Below are 21812 nucleotides of genomic sequence, written 5' to 3'. Positions count from 1 at the left end.
TGAAAGCAAGATGTGTTATTGCTGTAAGAAAATACAACTTTAATGTAATTACCATAAACATTCTAACATATTTCTTGATTCAGTAAATTTTGTTCTTTAAAAAAAATGAACTGGAGAAGCTCGGATATATCAATGGTTGAATCAGATGCATGCTCTGCATGAGCTGTGAAATTATAACATCATACCATGGGTTTGTGCGACCCACCTTGTGTTTACATTTTGGGATGCCACCAGAAATGTGACTGGGAATCAGGGATTGATTCCAGAGGAAGAGCCTAAGAATCAGTTACCACATCCAAGGAAGGCAGCAGACATCTTTCTGAATATGGCAATGTTGATATTTGCAACATATCCAATTATCTATATTCAAGACTACAAAACCTCCAAAACCAAGTTATCAAAATTGCTTTCAGACTACCAAATGACACTCTTTCGATGTACCTCAAGTCATTAACTGAACTACTACTTCTACAGGATCACTTCATCAAACTTGCCTCTAAATAGTACAAACGTGCACATAGTCAAAATTTGCAAACTTGTGAAATAACACATTTAGCCAAAACACCCTCTCCTCTCAGTGTGGTAAACGACCTCACCTAAAAGTCATAATCATATTACAATTATTATGTACTAATTATCTATATCCTGGTTTCAGCTCTAGGCACTGGGCAGGTGGAATATTTAGCACCTGTCCAGTTAAAGAGGCTTTCTCGAGGCACCCCAGTTTCCCCCATGTCAAATTTTTTTCCATTGGCTATATAGATTCCTGGCACTGTGGTCCTGAAATGGACCTCTTCTTACCCTATGTTCTTCTTTCCCCTCCTACTCCACTTCTCATCTGTTTCTTCTTTCTATGTTTCTTTCCTTTCTCTCTGTCCTGTACTTTATCAAACATACTGAGGTCTGCATCTCCCTGCTCAAACTTTAATCTCTTAGTCAGTTTCCTGTTTTTTGGCTTCTCTAAGGACCCAGCTTAGCTTTTCCTTGGTGCCCTCAGCTGATACTTCACCTTCCAAACATCGAACTAACTCCACATTCTCAACACTTAACCTTTTCTCATATGTGGGGCTGAAGAAAAACAAAAGTTTGTGTGCCCCTGGTTATCTCCCAAACCCCAAAACAACTGCCAGGTATGATTTGATTGGAAGCTCAGCTAGCTCAACTTATTTGCTTAAGAAGTAATATATTTCATGTACAAATGTGAACAACATTGGAAATGTTGATACTTCAATGATTTTTTAATATTTTAGCACAATAAAGGACAAACAGCTGTTATTTCATGTAATATTACTACTATTTTCCTTAAGGCAGTATTAACAAATATGTATTTTTTTGTTATTTTCTTAATTAAAATATTTTAATGTGATGCAGTGAAATTTTATTAGAAACAAAAAAAAAAAAGAACAAAATTTAGAAACAGTAGAATGTATTAGGTAGTATCGGATATAAAAGATCACTAGTGTTTATATGAATAACTATTTAAACTCTTTAGAAGTGAAAAGAAAATTAACTGTTTTAAAAATACTGAGTGTCTCTTTTTCCATTCTTCTTCTTCTCATAGACCAAAAACATCCTAGTGAAAAACAATGGAACATGTGTTATTGCTGACTTTGGACTGGCTGTCACTCACACCCAAGCAACTGGAGTTATGGACATTGCTCATAACTACCGTGTTGGAACAAAACGCTATATGGCCCCAGAAGTTTTGGATGAAACACTAAACACTTCAGTTTTTGAATCTTACCGAAGAGTGGATATTTATACCTTTGGCTTGGTTATGTGGGAAGTGTGTCATAAATGCTTGAGTGAAGGTAAGATTTTAATTTTAGTTAAATAGTATCTTTATTTTGGTTGTAAAGTAGGTTTATCTTACTGTTTAAAGTCAGGTTGGTTGTGAAAGTTTGTGGATACTTCTAAAGATGTACATGCATAACAATTGAAATTATTCAGATGTAAACTTTGTGAAACTTTTTTTAGGCTTTTTTACTGCCAATGTTTCATTAGCTTTTCATTTCTGGCTGTAATTTGATTCAGATTTTTCTGAGGGTTCCATGGTTACCCAGTTTGTGCTAGGCATTCTAAATGAATGAAGAATACCAATATGGATAGTAATATAGAAATTTGATTTGTTTGTATGCTTAAAATGGAATTATATATCTAAATTATTAAGTAAAAGCAATTTCACCCTCTTTGCACAGACATCCTTAACTGCATGACAGAAGATTTTAGTGTCTTAAATTCAAGATTTTATTAAATTACTTTGTTATACCATTTAGTATAGTATAAAATATTAGCTAAGAATCCATATCTTAATAGTAAATAAGTTTTAAGTTCTTAATTTTATGAGGCAATATTTAAAAAGAAATCCTGAATTTCTCCTAGTGTGACTTGTGACACATTTTCTCTAAGTATCTTTTCATTTATTTTATGCATACCCACCAAAAAACTGTGAAATCAAACATAAATTACTCACTATAAAATTGTCATTGCTCAGACAAACCATAGTTTTTATAGCCTTCAATTTTCTTTTACTACAGAGCTATGAAATAGAAAAATTAGGCCACACGTCACATCATGGTTTCAGGATTTTTTAGTAGTTCAATCTTATGTTCAATTACATATTATGTGTAACCAATAGAAATTCAAGGTTTTCATGTATTAAATGATGTATTATACTGCATTGTATTTTAAATAGATAAGTGTCAGTTTCACTTATAATACAACTTGGTTCCTATAGGAATTGCAATGGATAGCTTGGATGAATTTATAAAAGTTGTTGCATTATTAGAAAGCCAGAAAAATTACAATTGATAGAGGAGATTATCTGCATTTTGCATGTTATTGGTATGTCCTTTGGTGCATTATTTAATTAAATAAAAATTATTTAATGCACTACAACCATTAACACAAAAATAAGTGTAGGATTAACTGTCATTAACACATGACAACAAGAAAAACTACTCAAGTATGTACTTTTTTCTTTTTATTTTTTATTTATTATTATGAAATAACTTAAATGCAAAAACAGAGGTCTTTTTAGATTACTTAGGGTTAGATTACGTACAATAATCATTAATATAATAATGTAGTAAAAATATTTCATGAGGCATGCATGTGATCAGCTTATAATATAAGTATAATGTGAGCTGTATGTTTTACAACTGATTTACAACTTATAATGGTGTGAATAGTAGTTAGATATGGTTCAAGGGGCAATAACACAAAACTTAATGATGAATGGATGTATCGTGATACGAGTTTAAAAGTTATTTAGGATAAAGAAATGCAGTTTCACCCTACATTTGCAGTCATTCTAAAAACAAAAGTAGAGTAATTTAGATTTAGTTTGATTTGGATGGGGGTTAAAAAGTCAGTCAAATTCACCAACCTTGTATATAGGTTAAGGTAGAGTAAATAACAGATAAAACAATGTTTTATTGGCAAAAAAGGGTTTGAAATTTATTTGGGAGGTTTTTGAGGTTAAACAAATGCAATTTGACAATTTTTAAATGTAGAAAAGCATTTTTAATTTTAACATAAATCATTTTGTACTCAGATCATCAACAATTTAATTCTATATATTAATAGAAACATTTTTAGCAAAATACTTTATCAAAAATTCTGATTTATTTCTGTCTGCAAAAGATTTATGTTTGCTGAAAGCTTGTGAAATTTCATGAAGATATACAAAACATATTAGAAGTTATAGTATGGAAAATGAAGGTTAATTTAGGGCCAGAGGTTAGATGAATTGACCAAACCCACAGTGAGAGAGTTATGATGATAGTCTTTATGGTACATACCTTGTGTGATTAATGATTACCCTCCATGACGAACAATCCACTTTGAAAGTACAGCATTCTGTGTGCTGAAAAGGACACGTGGCACTTTTACCAGCCATTTTGATTACAGAAGTGTATATTTGTATTTGCATATTGTATTGATAAACGTAGTTGGATAAATTATTATCAAACTATGTTTATCAATACAATATACAGTTTGACTTTTGTTTTTCTTGATACAAGCTTTTAATAATTGATGTATTTAATTGGTATTGACACGATTTCTATGAGGCAATTAGATTGATTGTGCTAATTTGTTATACCTTATACATATTGAGTTGGAAGAATAGAGACAAGTATCAAGTGTCTTGGCAGTTCAATTGCATTATGTCAAGAGTTTGAAAACCAAGTGTGATTATACTGTTTGTTGCCTTTGATTTAGCAGGTGGATGAAAATAAAGGCGACTTGAATTTTGCTGTTGGGGGAAATAAGGCACAGTTTAATGTCACCTCACAGAGTTATGTGATTTCTGTATAAATAGTTTCTATTAAGACATGAGAATGGTCTGCAGAACAGATTTAGAAATGTAAAGGGGTAAAAAAATTATATAGTTTAAAGTAATACTTGTTATGTGTTATTGTCTATGTATAAGGTTGTTTTCCATTTCATTTCTTTTATTAATTATAAAAGTTAATTTACCTGATTAAAATCAGAGCAAAAGTACACAAACCTTTGTTAATTATAGATATTTGCATATTTTTCAAGCTACCTTTTAATTTATTTCAAAGAAATATGGTGTCCATAGTTTTGCATTTAGTTATTTAAATAACATATAATGAGCTATACTTTTATGATGCAAGTTTTTGTCTAATGCAGGGTTTATACAAATTAACTCTCTTTGTGGAGCAGAAAATCATAAATCACAGTGTCTAACTGTTTTTACAGTACTAAATAGCAAAAGTGGATTTAATGAAAGTCTCTTTTTCTTTCTAATATTTGGTGAATTTAGTGTTTTAAAGTTGTTTTAAGCTGAATTACATTGAATATTCAAAACAATGAGATGTCAGAACTCTTATAAACTACTATACTTTTCATAAGATTAATCATTCAGATATATTTATTGATAGTGATAAGACTGAAACTGCAGTGAATCCTTGATGTTAGTTTTTCCTTTATGTACTATGCATATACTTTATTCGACTGTTTATCGACACAATATACAGTTCAACTTTTTCTTTCTCTTGACACAAGCTTTCAATAACTGATGCATTTAATTGGTACTGATGTGATTTCAGTGGGATAATGAGATCGATTGTGCTAATTGACGTATATCTGTCTTATGCATATTGAGTTGGAAGAATATGGATAAGTAACTAGTGTTTTGATAATTTGATTGTCTTATGTCGAGAGTTTAAGAACCAAGTGTGATGATACTGTTTGTTGCCTTTGATGCAATACACAAGCTTGTTTTATTCCTTGAACTTGGCTAACTATAACTTTTAGTTGTGGTTACCACTAAAAATCAGTTCTGCCTGTTAGGACCTTAGTTGTCCTAAACACCTGAACTGTGGTGTCATACTTGTGATAAAGTATACACACAATTCCCCATCATTTATCTATCACTTATAAAGTGGGTACTGTATTTCTCTTGTTAAATTCTTCATGTAAAAGTGAATAACACATTATAGTTCTTTGAGCTTAATTAGTTCAAACTGAGAATTAATCTTGTAGGTGTATTCAAGGAAAGTTGTTAGATCATACCAAAAATTTGGTTTTTATAAATTTTTACCTTAAAAAAAGTTATGAAAGACAGTTTCATTTCATGCTCATAATATTTGTATTTAAAAAATTATAAAAATTTGAGTTTTGTTCTATGGATTGTAAGAAAAAAATTGAAATACTACAAGATTTTTATCCTTATTTCCTGTACTGAAGTTCTTCAGAGGCAACAAAAGCTATTCAAAACCAATTTATTGTATTTACTTATGATGTTTACATTTTAGCTTTTAACACTGTTGGAAGAAATGAAAAATGCAGAAAACAAAATTAACAAAAAACTCCCTTTATTTCACTGCACAAACTAGCAAGTTAAACAAGCAGTTTATTCTCACCTGATCATTTAACCTGTTGACTGCCAAGTCAAATACAACTCTAATGCTTCTTCATTTTGTAACTTTTTTTTCGTGACACCATTTTGGATCGAAAGTGAAACAATTTGTAAGTAGGTCAAATGCATGTGTGGTGCTGACATCTAGCGTTAAAGGTAGGTATTATTGAGAACGAATTAACTCGTCCATGGCACTGTGTAACCAATCAGCTTGGACGAGTTATCTCGTCTACGGCACTGAACAGGTTAATACTGTTACAAATTATCTGTTGTAAAATCTCCATAATAAGCAACTTGAAAGATGCTGTTTTGATTACTTTAAAATGTTCTAGTTTGACCTTCAGAACATACAGATATCATGGAATACAGTCTGATGGAAACTTTGAAAGATGTACACACACACACACACACACACACACACACACACACAAACTTAATGTTTAGCCTTTATATTCATGAAATATTAATTTCTTTAGCACTATAGCTTTATAGGTAATGAATAATAGATATTGCCATGCCAATTATTTTGCATTTTTCATGAACCAGTATAAACCTGAATAGACTGAAATAACTTGAAACCCATTAGTTTAAATAAATCTTAATGATTGTAGTTTTCACTTGACTTATTATGTACTAGATTCATACACCTATGGTACCAAGATTAGAAGATAAAGCATGGTTTTTAAAAAGAAAAATGTTTGCTTAGACTTATTATAGAAACTTCTATGACATTATTTTTCATTACATGATAAAAATATTTATTAATTTACCAACATTACAGTAATAACTGAGGAACCTTGTTAATTATGTTGTTTTGGAACAAATTCTGGAATGACCTAGAAAACTGTGAAATTTAGTCTGATAATCCTCAACTGTTTCCTTGTGTAGGTTTGAGTTTTTTATGATAATCAGTGTTGTTTTCCAACAGAATTAATGATTTTATTCTGAAGAACTTTTGAGATTATTTTTTTTAAATGAGTCTTTGATTTCTCTCTGTATGTAGAAGTAGCTTTATAAATCTTAGCTATTTATGCTTGATTTTTACAGAAAACAAATCTATAAAGTAACTTTGTTGAAAATGTTACAAATCATAAATTCTAAATAAAATAACTATTCACTTTTGTTTCAACTTTTTGTTTCCCTTTATGAGAAATATAGTTTCAAACTTTAATAGGTTTCAAATAATTTGAGGAATTTTAATTTTGATGAAAGGCTACTATTAAGTTAAAACCAACAGCATTAACATTTTATTTATTAATAGGTATTGCTGAAGAATATCGCCCTCCTTTCTTTGATTTGGTGCCATCTGACCCCAGTTTTGAAGACATGAGGAAAGTGGTTTGTGTTGACCAGCAAAGACCAGTGATCCCAAATCGCTGGAGCTCAGACCCAGTAATAAATTTGTATTTTATTAAGTCTTATTGTTAAAAAAAATTATCCTTTTGAGTTCTGGTAAATGATTACATTTATACATTTTTATTAAAAATAATAATAATACAGACTAACATATTTCTGTGTAGCACTAACATAGATTATATAGAGGATTTTTCAGAGTATGTTATAAGAATTTTCATATCCAGTCATCTTGCCCCTTGCCTATGGTTAAACTCTGACTCCCTTATTACAATTCAGTTGAAGTATTGTAAGTACTGGTAGTACATAAATTTGATCCCATTGTGGGAGTGTTACCTTGTAGGACTTTGTGATGGAAAATTCTCCTATTCCATAATTGTTAAAGCACAGAAGGCTAAAATTTTAATGTTTGAAAGAAAAGAAATATCTGTAAAGCAATGGAAGTTATCACTGCAGAAGGAAAAAAAACCAAAAACGTTGCTCCACAGCTGGCTACCATTTCACACTGGAGGTAGTAGAGACTGTTAAACAGCTTCTCTCTTCAAGTAACACAAGAATGTAGCAACTTATTATGGATAAAGTAGGAGGTTACTTTCAATCTACAACCTAGCAAAGCAACATAAGAGCTATCAAAAGAAACTTCTCCCAAGATATGTTGCTGAAAAAAAGTCTGCAGTCCAAAAGCTTTTAAAAAAATTGATAACTGACAGGTGTTAAATGAATGTGTGGTTACTTTCAATTAGTATAAATCTACCCTTAAGTGTCTATAATGAAGTCTTGGCCATTTATTATCATAATCCTACCAGTGATACAAAATTGTTAAAAATGGTACAAAGCATGTTTTTGATCTTTTTGTAATGGATTGGTAATGTTTGAAGGACACAAGTGGAATAGTAAATTAAACATTCATAAAGTTAAAAGAAAAAATTCCAGGGCGAACTCTGCATGCTTTTCAGCTAATATGCTGTCGCCAGTACACAGAATGTCATCCCTGTAGATAGCGAATACCATTAAGGTATGACTGTCAAGACAAAGGCATCTATCCAGACATCTGAGTGAAACTACTACTCTTCTGAGATGTAATAACTAATGGGAGTTCATGTTACAACATTTGTGAAAGTCTGTCTTGACTTGTGTGTTTTTGAGTTGTTTAAATAACCATATGGAAATTATGATCTGTATATAGGTTAATGTACTTGGGAAGTGGAAAAGAAGAGGAGTAAATACTGACTTCAATGTTACACAAGTCTTGTACAGTAAAAATTATGTTGAAGAACAGTAATTCATGAGCAGAGCCATTGTGTAGAACACATCAGTGATAAAAGTAGGGTGTCCTTGTATTGTGTTACAAAGGTCCTCTGATGTAAGGCTCATCGTTGTATTGTTTCCACAAAGAAGAGGCCCAGTTTAAAGCCTAGCCTTTATGATTGTATCATGTCTACCAAGGAGCTCAGTGTAAGGCCTAGGAAATCATTTAGGTATCATGTGTACAAATAAGTAACTTGGTTGTAAGACCTTTTATCCTTATATTGTGTTCACAAAGAAAGGGTTTGGTTGTAGGACCTAGGCACTCATTCTTGAATTTAAAAAAAAAAAAAAAAAAAAAAAAAAAAAAAAAAAGCTGTGAAGCCTAGACCTCATCCTGGTATTGTCTACAAATTACACTTCTTGTGTTCAGTAAATATTTAGTCAATATACTGATACTTTGGTGATTTTTTTTACAAAATCATACTGATCTGTTTCATGTTTCACCATGATGTTTTGTCATATTACTGATCTGTTTTATGTTTCACCATGTTTTGTTTTCCTCATATTTCCACTTAGTGAATTATTTTAAAATATACTTGTTAACATTTCTGAATTTTAATTTCTGAAAAGTTTCTTTAAAATGTTCATATGAATTAAAAAACTGAATGTGCTTTAAATTTGAAGTATGCTCATGGATAATGCAAAATAATATTTTCTTAAATTAGGATTATATACGTTATTTAAAATGATTGAATAGGATGACTAAATTTCTACTGTTATGAAAAGTTTAGTTGTTGAATAATTTAGTCCATTAATCTGTCCATGTTTAGTAACTTTCATAATATGAAATTTTAATAGTGTTATTTAAACAATGTCACTTTTTTCTCATCATTAATTGTAAGGGTCTGAAGTATTGGAAATAAAGTTTTAGAAAAGAATAAATGCACTAATGAGTAGAAGTCTTTAGTTTTTCAGTAGTATATTTGAAGTTAAAAAAATACAGGTTTCTTATCTCTATGAATGACTAAAATTTTAATGTAAAACACTCCTATTATTTTTATAACAATATTGTATACTGGTGTTTTCCTTAGAATATTAGAAAGATTTTATATAAGACAGGCATGGTCATATGTTAAACATTGTACAGTGTTATGTTTAAGGTCCCACAAAATCTTAGTGTTAACTATAGCAAGTTTAAATGTTGAATGATTCTAACTACATAACTGTTTTACAGATTTTGTCAGCAATTTCAAAACTGATGAAGGAGTGTTGGCATCAGAACCCATCAGCCCGTTTGACAGCTTTGAGAGTAAAAAAATCCCTTATGAAAATAGCCATGTCAGATCCAAAAATCCATTTAGACCTGTAAAAGTAATGTTGTCTGCTTGGGCAAAAAAGTGTTGAAGAAATCTATTCTGATAATGTTACAATACTGATAATTTGTTTTCATAAGAGAAATCATGTTAACATGATAATGCTAATCTAAGAATGGTACTAACAGAATTACCATTACAACAGAACTGTTTCTGTGAAAGTAATATAAATGCATGTTATATGTAATCTCTACAATTGTATATAAGTACTTCAGCATTTTTTCATCTCTAGTGAAACTGCAAATAGCATGAAAGGCACTTATGCTGTGGTAAAATGGAACAGTGTGATGGAAATCTAACCCCAAATTATATTCATACTATAAGTACAAGGCTTAGGAATTTCTAATTCAGCAAGGATGATGTTAGTGTTCCAATCTTTATCACCAATGAACTGGTTATCTCGAATGAAATAAAATACTTTCATTTCACTTTAAATTTATAATACTAATGCTAAGCTAAGTTGTCTGGATAACATTCAGAAAACAAAGAATATAATTGAAAAGTTGTACAAGTAAAAGTTTCATAGATGTATTCTACTCATTGGAAAGTTATCAACATTGTCATAATTTCAGTAGACTTCTATGTTCTAGATTGCATTTGGTGGTGGCTGTGGATAAAATGTTTGAAGTGTTTTCGAATAGGACAGTGACGCAGGAATTTGTGAAGTGTCATACTGCAAAAAAGAAACTGAGTTACACAGTGCTGCAGATGTTAATAATAATGAATAATTAAAATATTGCATACATGAATTTTAAATTTTAAACAAAATGGTTGACTAGATATGTTAGCATAGCTTCAATATCAATAATAAAACTGCTTTAAAAGAGTATAAAGTTTGGTTACAAATAATGTACCTAATCATCTTGTGGTTATTAGTAAAACAATGAAGGAACAATATAAACATGTAAATACTATTAATATTTGACTTTGTTTCCTTGTATAATGTTAAAACCAGTGCTGTATTTCGTTTGTCTCCCATGGCACAGTAGTGTGTTTACAGACTTTTAACACTAGGAAACGAATTTGGATACTCCCTGGTGAGCAAAGCACAGATAGCTCATTGTGCAGCTTTGTGCTTAATTGAAAACATATTTTTTTCATGACTTCTAGTGTTAGTTTTTGAGTCATGAGCATGATTTCAGCATAAAAGGATATAACTTTTTTTTAATTCCTTTTTTCTTGCTTCATTTTTCTGTTATTTAGCAAAAACCATTCTCATAAGGGAGGGGTACTTCTACTTTTGTTGTTTCTGTTTTAACTTTTCTATACTGTAATATTTTCTCTTTCTAATATTATGAAATATGCATGATTCCAGATTATTTCTGTGCATAATTATCAAGATAATGTAAGAACTATATTTCTACCTCCAGGTGTAATGTGGTACTGAATATATTTGTATTAGCTCTACAAGTTTTCAAAATGGATAAATAGCCACTATTTCTGCACCATATGTTTGTGTTTGTATGTATATAAAATGAAAGAGAGATAGAATAGTAGTTGTCTGCTTCCAGAAATGTGTGTGTGTGTGTGTGTGTAGAACTATCATCAGTACTGAAAATATCTCTGTACCACTTTTATCTTTTACAAGCAAACGTACGAGTGTTATAGGGCTCGACACGTGTTGGTGGTTAAGGCACACGACTGACTAGTTGTGTGGGTTGCTAGTACAAATCCAACCACTGAACATGGCTTACCCTTTCAGGTGTGAGGTAATATAATCTTAAAATCATTGGTAAAAGATTAGCCCAAATCTGGTGGTGGATGGTGTTGACTAGCTGTCTTCCCTCTAGAATATTATTTCAAAATTAGAGAAGCTCAAAATATTTGAGTAACTTTGTGCAAGGTTTAAAAAAAACAAAAAACAGTTATAGTATAATTGGTCTTGACCTTTTAAATATGATAACTTATGTCTTAAACATTGTGGTAATGTTTAAAGGATTCCTATATAGTTACAAGACTTTCAAATAAAGAAACTTTAAATAAATGCCATCAAAACTTAGAAAAACACAGCTTCAAACATTTTCTGCTTTAGGATCTTATAAATAATGTAAATAATTTAAGAAACAAAGTAATCAATTCCTTTTTAAACTATAAAACAGTACATATATATAAAGTTTCTTTTTGTGCTCTATAAAAATGTTAAAACATTAAAGTATATGAAATTTAAAATCTGTGTGTGGTTATACTAGCTTGAAGAACTTGGATAAATATGATGCATATAAGTGTAGAAGTAGTGGAGAAGTTTTAGTAAGGTTTTTCACATTCTTTGGGCCCTCTGCTAGTATAGTGGTAAGTCTACGGATTTACAACACTAAAATCAAGTTCGGTTTCCCTTAGTGGGCTCAGCACATAGTCCGATGTGGCTTTGCTGTAAAATGTATACATACTCTTTTTGGGGAGAAATTTTTACCTCAAAAATCTAAAAGAAATAGTAAAACTATTTTATTCTGCATTCATGGAGGAAGGTAATTATAATTAAACCATGAGTCATCAAATAAGTTATTGAAGATAAATGTAAAGCATATATAAAATTATTTGTTATTTAATACTCGTATTTTAAATATAATTATGGCTCTGATATATAAAAAGTAATTCACTTATATTAAATGAAAGTTAAACATATTGTAGTAGTATTGTGTTGTATTACAGTAAAAAGAAGTTACTTTAGTACAAAATTCTGATCATTATATGAAGTGTTCTTCATGTTGAACTTACAACTTGTATATTAAGAGTTCTGTAAGAAGTTTTGTAATTAGTTTGTTTTTAATGCATATTTTACACGTCATTTAACTGTTCACACTTACGTTTTTTTTTCATGGATATAAGTATACATTTGCTTAGTAATAAAAGGTGTGGGCATTGGTAAACAAGCTCTACTGTAGATTTGAAAGTGTCAGATATGCTGTAACTTTGACATTCAATTTTTCTGTTCAGTAAAGCTACACAAGCAACTACTGTTGTCAACTAGTTCCCTCTCCTTTGGTCAACAACTCTTATGTTATGGGTGGTTATTCTTGAACTTTGAGTCTCTGAGCTTACCATTTAGTTCAAGAGTCACATAATGTTAAAATCAATCCCACTAATCATTGGTAAAAGATTAGCCCAAAAAAGTTGCAGTTACCTCTAATGATTATCTAACTTCTTTTGAATACAAACGAGAGATTATTTCCATTTTTGTTTTGTATTATATGAATGTATGTGTAAAGCATATTTTTAACTGAAATTTATTACACTAAAGAATTTTTTTTTCAATATGTGAAGTTAGATTGATGAGTTGATGCTAACTTTGGTATTTGAATTTTTAAATGTGTGTTTGGAACTTATAGCAAGGGTTCAGGTAGTTTTTGATATTTTTAGGTTTAGTGCCATAACCACACTGAATGTGTACAGTATTATTGTTATTACACTTAATGATTGAATGATTTATATTTTCGACACATTACTTGTAAAATTTGTCACGTAGTATTACTCTGATTTTATGTAGTTATTTGTAAACAGCTTCGTTTATCTGTAATTACATTTTGAAACTTGTACTTACACAAACTTTTGTGCATTTGTATTTTTAATTTTAATGTTACACAGCACCAGAAAAAAGGGAATATGAATGTGAAAAAAATAAAGGTTTCAAAAATAAATCTGTTTACAATGTAGTATTTATCAAATTGGGACATTTAAGTTGCACCAAAAAAGATTTTAGTCCCTGAGTAACTATCTTATTCTTTCAATTTGGTTTATTGTCGGTACCATAAATTTTATATAACAAGTGATTCTTAGGTAATAATATCAAACAATATCTTAACGTACTTATTAAAAAAAACAAAAAAACTACATGCTCGTTGGACTGGTTTAAATCACCAATTCAACATATTGTTACCATATCTTGTGCAACTAGGTATCCCTAATATACCCCTGTTCTCGGAGTTCCGTCTGACATATCTCAATCGATTTTATCAATATTTCATCTAGCTTTGTAACTGGAGAAAGTAGGCGTGACATGATTATTTAAACTGATTGTTAGTATGCATTAAACGGGAATTTAGGACTGAGAAAGATTACAGAGGTCTTAATGTGTTCGGACAATATTAACTGGTCTGAGAACCCTAAACTTAGCCGTAATTTCTGAAGTTCGATAATCACTCGAGTTTCCAAAAACAGAAAGTCGAAATATGGAGAAAATAATTGATTTACTTTTATAACAAACTTTTGCCAACAAGAGAAAAAAAAAACATGGTAGGCCTAAATATATGAAACGATAATATTGGCATAAAAATGTACAAGCGTTTTATGCTCACTTATTAAATGTTGTTCGGAGTGTAAAATATTACAACATTAAACAAGTATTATTGGTTCGACTTAACTATTTATAGTTTGAGATAAGCATACTTCGGTGTTCCACAAATATTAACATAAAGCTTCAACTGTGGTAGAAAATTTTCCTTGAGGGCGATATCCTTCCCCATTCCTGGAAAGAAATTAAAAAAAAAAAGGGCGAAGTTCGTACAGTATTTAAATCGAAAACACGATAATAATGTCGGGAGTGTTTACAAATATTGTATCGTTCGATATAACATTAGACTACTTGTGATGTATTTGAAGATATTATTCACAACATTTGTTTAATTGTAATATATGGGGTGACTATAATATTTCTAAGGCGAACATTAAAACTAACGAATGAAATATTTTTCGTGTTGCATAAGGAATTGCGGTTGTGGATTCTATTAGTAAAAAACTAGAAGCTCTGCCTTCACAACTATTCAACATCACCGCCATAATTCTATTAACTTGTCCTTCTTTATAATGGAGTTTGATATCACACCTAATAGTGTCTCAGAAGCCGTAGCAGTGACATTTTTTGAGGAATGGTAGGTGGAATGAGGCTGTAGGACACCGTTTACTGATAACTTATGGCGATTAGGCCTGATGAAGAGCATGTTTTAAACTACTATGCGAATTATGATAACTGATTAGTAGTGAAAGCGGCCCAGTATGGCCAAGTGATTAGGGCACTTGACTCGTAATCCGAGGGTCACGGGTTTGAATCCCCATCACATCAAACATGCTTCCCCTTTCAGCTGTAGGAGGCGTTATAATGTGACGCTCAATCCAACTACTCATTGGTAGAAGAGTAACTCAAGAGTTGGCAGTGGGTAGTGATGACTAGCTTCTTTTCATGTAGTCTTACACTGCTAAATTATCGCAGATAGCCCTCGTGTAGCTTTGAGCGAAATAAAAAAACAAAACAAACGCCCGTCCCATCGATTTTTGTATCTTTTTCTTTCAGCCGTGGGGGCGTTATAACGTGACGTTCAATCCCACTATTCGTTGGTAAAAGAGTAGCCCAAGAGTTGGCGGTGGGTGGTGATGACTAACTGTCTTCCCTTTAGTCTTACACTGCTAAATTAGGGACGGCTAGCGCAGATAACCCTCGTGTAGCTTTGCGCGAAGTTCAAAAACCAAAGCATTATCAGAAATGAAACCAAGTATTGTTGTTGTTTTTATAAATTCATAAAATATTTTTTACCCATCGAAATATGGAATGGAGAAAAAGAGTGTAGTTTTTCTTTCGAAAACCCGAGCTACGCTGTAATTTTAATTGCAAATCAACAATATTTTGTGAAATTGTTGCACTAGTATGTTTTATCTCATACACATTATGTGTCAAATTCAAAATAACAATAACATAACTAACAGTGTCATTATTCTTATATTGAAACGATTTCTAGGTAAGATGATAACAACTCAAGCTGGGCACACACACATACAAATACATATGATGAAATGGTTTTCTACTCATAATACCTCTGTGTTATTTAAATTATTTAAAGAATTAGAAGAACGTATATATTTCAAACGTTTCATTTCACTCTGTTTTCCATACTCGTATTAGCAAACTGTAATTGGTCAACGAGAATAATTTAGCATTCACGATGACAGTACGTTCAGATTAATATCGGGTACTGGTGGAATGTAATGACTGATTTATGAGTGGTTATGAATTGTCATATGAAGTTAAGTCTCATGTTACAGCTACTTTGTAAGTATATATAAAAGCAAATAACTGTTAGAAATCTGTTTGAAAACATAAAATTTTACTGCAAGAGGAATTTCTTGCACTTGGACATGTGAGTGCCGAATGCAGATACTCTCCCTCTAGTACAAGTACTACAAACTTTATACATGTATTGTAAGATAAAGTATAACTAATTGTACGAACTAGGACTGATAAAGTTTCAATTTTTGTATTATCAAGACGCCTGGTATGGGTATTAGAACTTGAAATAATTGAAATAAAGTATAGAACAACGTTTCGAACTTCTCAGGTCATCTCCTGGTTAACAAATAAGTTACACTTGTTAGTCTTATTGCCCCGATCAGAAACAGTATTATTATATTCAATGAAACAAAACGAATAAGTAATTGAAAATTTGCAGGTGTTCTCTTGTTACATCATCACAGTAAGTTATTAGTCAGTTTTTGGTGCTGTGTCCTTAGTTTTTAATTTGAAATAGTATGGGACAGATTTTTTTAACTTGCTTGAATTTTAAAATTGTATCACTGACTGTATTACACGTATTGTTTTAATATTCATGATCAATTGGTTAAATGGACTATTAGTTTAAATATTTCCTTAGTTAATTGCATTCCATGGTGTGGCCAGTATTACAGTCATATGTGTGTTAGGCTTATGACTGTAAAAAAAACAAACCATGTTATTTTATTGGCCACAAACAGTATGAAAGTAATTTCTTTACTCATAAATTTGCAGTAATTTAAAACATGTATAAGAGTTTTAATTTTTTAAGAGTTGCATATTCTGAGAAACAACAATCTTGAATGTAATATTGAAACCATTGAATATGAAGTATATGAAAAAAAGAACACAATTTAGTATCAGTACTTCATATGAAAAACATTAAATAATTGAGTTTAAAAGGCACCATTATGACTTGTTGTACACCATAGTCTAAAGATAAAGACTGGTGAATTTGTAAAGGTGCTACAGTAAAGAATTAAACAAACTGAAAGATAACCCAAGTATTGTCAAGTGCATGGGTGTATACAAGCTTTGTTACACTGATACATTAATAAAACCTGTAAAATATATGTATTTTAATATTGAACTGTTGCACTTCTTCATGATTTTTATTGTCAGTGGTATTAATGTATTACAACAGAACTGTTTGGGAAGTTTTTACATTTTTTCTCCTGACCCATGAGTCTTGTTAGGGTGATATGTACAATGAAATGCCAGTCATTGATTATGTTTGCCTGTTACATATATCTATTTTAATAAAACAACAATTTACTATTTTGTGAGAAAATGCTAGGTTCAAGAAAACATTTTGATGCATTGACATTCCTTGGCATCCATTAAAACAAACATCAGAATAATTTATAATGGTATAGTTTTTCAGATTTGTATATCTGTCTAATGAGAGGTTAAATGACTCAAAGCAACTGTAAAGAATAAAGCTTCATTTCAAGTCCATGTATTTATGTTATCCAAATTTGTATTACCAGTAGTGGTGATCTGTTAGACTGAGATCCCTTTACTTTGAAGATTATGTAGTCTGATGGTTTAAATTGCTTTTTCAGTAGTTAAAATGTCACATTATATATGTAGAAATGGCTTGTTTGGGTTGAGAAAATTTTGTACGTAAAGGAGCGAAGAACGTTTTGACCTTCTTCGGTCATCATCAGGTTCACGTATATATTTTTCTCTACAAGTGGATTTTCTCAACATCACTGAAAATGTTACATTGTTTGATTGGTTAAATGTGTGAAATTGTACGACTGAAACAACACAGGAAGTGACCTAAAATGTTGTAATTTCTCATGAATGGATTAATAATATTTTCTCAATGTTATTTTCATGTAAGCATTTATAGACTCAATAATAATCAAATTCCTACATCCATAATAGACAAATGCAACCTTAAATGAAAGCTTTAAAAGATACATTTTGGCAGGAGTTTGGGGAACAAGCTACCCCTGCAGAGCTGGCATGTTCACATCATGATTGTATTTTGGAATCTAGCTCTTATGTGAGAACAGACATTCAATAGTGCTGTGACAAAGAATGTTATATCCTAGACTCATTAAATATGATTAACATTTCTAGTCAGTGAAATTATCTTGACACCAAGCCAGTGCAATGAGCTGTATACTACAGTGTGAATTCAGATATGTCTTTTGCTTGTATTTAAAACAGAAACATACCAACAGGGACAGCTTGTTCCCCAAACTACTGCCAAAATGTATCTTTTAAAGATTTCATTTAAGGTTGCATTTGTCTATTATGGATGTAGGAATTTGATTATTATTCAATTTTGACTTGTATTGTGAAAACCAGTGTTGTGACTAGCTGGCCTTTAAATTAGGTGGAAGTCACCTTTTCAATGTTTTATTTCACAACTTAATCTCTTCCATATTAGTTCTTTCTTGAAATGAGCTAAGAAAAGCAAGTTTTTAATTTTGATTTTGATGGCGTATTGTAATACATGATAAGAAAATTAATTTTGGCAAATAAAAGGAATAGTTTTCCCAAATTAATTTGGGCAAATATTTTTTGAAACATGGAGGGTGCCTATTTTGGACAAATCATGGAAGGGGGTTCAGTACTTTAATCTGATCACTAAGACTGTGTAAAATAAACATATTTTGAATTGGTTCTTCCTATCATCCCAGTAGCATTAAGGGATTTGAAAACATTACTGTCAAAGAAGCTATCTAATACTTATAAATCATTTTGTGAAGAAATTATCATTCATTACCTTTTCACATTCTGTCACTAACCCAGTTTGTTACATACTCACTTCTTCACTTATAGGTATTGAATTTATCACTTAGTTTTAAATTTTGTGGCATAGTATGTGGATGTCTTATCTGAAAATTCTAAGCTGGCCAAACTTCATAAAATATCATTTAAATATGGGTACTCAACAGTTTTATTATTATAGGTTTTGGGTTTCTGGTATGTTGACTTATAACTGAGTTATTGCAGCTAGTTTGTTATAGTAAGTTATATCTGCTGATGCATATCATATTTTAATTTATTTCAGTTCTTATTTCTACAATTAGATTACTTATGATCACAAGTTCTTGATGAAACAAGGCACCAACCTCACTGGGGATGTCATCTTCTGAAAAATCTAGTCATAACAAAAAACTTAAATTTGGTAAGATAATAAAGCCTTATGGTAAGTCATTGCTGAATATAGTTAACTACTAGTGTTTCAATTGCCTTCATAAATTGTTTTTAGGAGTAGATCTAGTCATTTTCCTTACAGGAAAAATTATATTGATGTAATAATGAAACTTTCCATAAGCTTTTCATTTTGTGAATGTGAGATGACATTGGTAGTTTTCTAATTATAAAAAAAAAAAATATCTTGATAATATTTGAAGTCCAATTTTAATTCTTTGCTAAGCTTTCTTATATTTTATGGTTTATGATAAATCTTTGTGGACTCGGAGGTACATAGTTTTCCAGGCTTTTATATAAAAATGTTTATTCTTTGTAAGAAATAAAGTATAAAGAGAAACTCTCCATTATTAAAAAAAAACACATCTAGATATTATTATAATTTTTTATCTTCAAACTTCTTTATTTTAAGAAAGTTGTTATATATATACTTTGTAAGCCACAATGGTTATCAGTGATATATCAATTGACAATATGCAATAGTATGGGTGGAAATGAAAATACATTTACAACACAAGGACATTAATTGAGAAGTTTTAGTTGGTTTTTAATTACTGTATTGAAATTAATGATCTGTTATGTGTGAAGGAGCTAGAGAGGTCAGTGACCAAAAGTATTATTCAACTAGATTTTCATTGAAATATAGAAAACAGTGGGAATTTTTAACTTCATTTTCAGGCCAATGGATTAAACAAAATGGTGGACATTTACATGTCCTGTAGAGAGAGCTATTGGGTACAAACAATAATTTTATGTACACAAGTAAAATGATTATAAAAAGCCATTTTGTATGTTTCATTTTGATCATGATTCTGTGTGGATATTTTCTTTATTTATGATACTATTGCTAATAAAAGAAAAACATATACACCAAAAAAGTGCAGAAATGTTCCTATTGTTAACTATCATTAACATAAAATACTTGAACTCTTGTAGCTGTGGAGCTCAGAAATCCTCTCTTAATTCGCAGAGGTCCGAATTTATGGGTCAAGATCTTCCTCATCTTCAGTTACTTCTATAGCTTCCTAAGGGAAGTCTATACCCAGAAAAAGCCATGTTAGGATACCTATTCCTGCTACCTGAGTACATGTACCAAGTTTGATTCCTCTAACTTGGATATGAAGAAAGTTTCAAACATGGAATTCCCACTATTTTTGAGGGAGATGAAGGCAACAGATTCAGGTTTGGTAATTGTATAAATCTATTCCTAGACCCCGTCATGTGTGGGTGACTTTCTGGGTACATTTGAGCCCATTCTTTTTGTTAGAGAGCTATGCTGTAATAAATATCCCCTTATCTTTACCTCTAAGAATCCACCTGACAAGTTTGTTCCTGCCAACTCAATAACTGTAGGAGGAGGCTTGCAGAAACAAATTCACAGAAATATAGAGTGGATTAACATAATGCCAAATGTACAGTTTTGAGTGTTCGAACTAATTTTTAAGTTAGAAATATCTTATGTAGTACTTTACAACATATCAAAATATATTACAAGTTAAGGAGGGATTAGAATATGAGGGTTCCATGAATTCTAATGTGATACAACTTGAATATTGAATTTTGCTCTCATTGGGTATGACAATGAACAAACTCATTTCTTTGCTTCTGTTTCACATTATTACAGCTTAGTGAAAGAATGTGTTCTGCATACTACCAGGGCAGTTTTAGTGATTCTGGACTCCTGAGCAGAATTCAGTAAATGGGGCCCTATAATTATAAAAAAAAAACCAGAAGTAGATTAAAAAATATAATACCAGGGGTCCTGGGCAGTTACTAGGTTTGCCCAGTAGGTAAGACTGTCTGTGCATGCTATGGCATTATAAACCAAATTGCAAAGTACTGTTACATTGTTGGGAAATCTATTAGAAAACATATCAGTCTTTTTATTACAATGTCTATCAGTACTGTGTGAAGCTTTTAACAGTTAATCTAACCTGAAATTTTCTTTTCAGAAAGAAAAACAAGACCTTTGCTATTACAGATATTTATCTATAACACTCTGTATATAAGGTGATAAGGATTTTCCCTATTTTTGTCTATCCTAATGTCTATAGTATGCAATTATAATATTTTTAATATTATTGAGAATGACATTTAGGCAGGATTCTAATAGCATTGTGTTAGTCATTTTTTGTTACTTTAAGATAAGAGTAATATTTTTATATATAATTATAAGTTGCATTTTTTTCTCTCTTTATAATCCATTTATTTTGTATGGTGGCCTTAATAAAAAAAATTCTTTGATTTTGATACGTTGCATTGTGATGAATGTGTGTTTCACTAGTCAAACAACTACAGTTTGTCTTTTCTAACAGTACCATTGTTACTAAAAGGAAACTGTTGTAAACAGTTAGATATTTATAATGTGAATTAACTTGTTGAGCTTGTCATTTCTTGCTACAATTGTTAACATGAGGTACAGACATACAGAAAGATGAAGTATAACTTACTTGGGTTATTTTTTGACCTGGAACTACACTATGGTTTATTGGTATTTACAATACAAGTGAATCTTAAGAAAATATTTTATTTGTGACTAACCATGAAAAATTGTAAATTTTATATGAGTAGTGGCATTTGTTTTTGTATTTTTGATTATATTTCAAAATTCCCTGAGAAAATTTGTCCAACGTTTGAGCAATAATAATTCATGTTTATTTCCAAAAATTCTGAGAGTTTTCTTCACTAAAGGAAAAATGGATCGTTTGATTTTGTCATATTTTATATCCTTTCTGGTAAA

The 21812-nt window shown here is 30.8% G+C and overlaps 1 protein-coding gene across 1 annotated transcript in view; it reads left to right on the top strand.

The window, feature by feature from the left end:
• The window catches only part of sax (type I BMP receptor saxophone), a 48832-nt gene extending 35333 nt beyond the window's left edge, over positions 1-13499 (top strand). The window contains exons 7-9 of the mRNA XM_076457079.1: positions 1562-1811; positions 7152-7282; positions 9726-13499. Of these exons, the coding sequence (XP_076313194.1) occupies positions 1562-1811; positions 7152-7282; positions 9726-9860 (516 nt within the window). The 3' untranslated portion in view covers positions 9861-13499. The remainder of the gene's footprint in view (positions 1-1561; positions 1812-7151; positions 7283-9725) is intronic.
• The last annotated feature ends 8313 nt before the right edge of the window (positions 13500-21812 follow it).

Source organism: Tachypleus tridentatus, chromosome 9 (assembly GCF_004210375.1).
Source record: "Tachypleus tridentatus isolate NWPU-2018 chromosome 9, ASM421037v1, whole genome shotgun sequence".
Lineage (NCBI taxonomy): Eukaryota > Metazoa > Arthropoda > Merostomata > Xiphosura > Limulidae > Tachypleus > Tachypleus tridentatus.
Note: the sequence above shows the minus strand (reverse complement) of the source record. Positions and strands in the feature narration are given on the sequence as shown.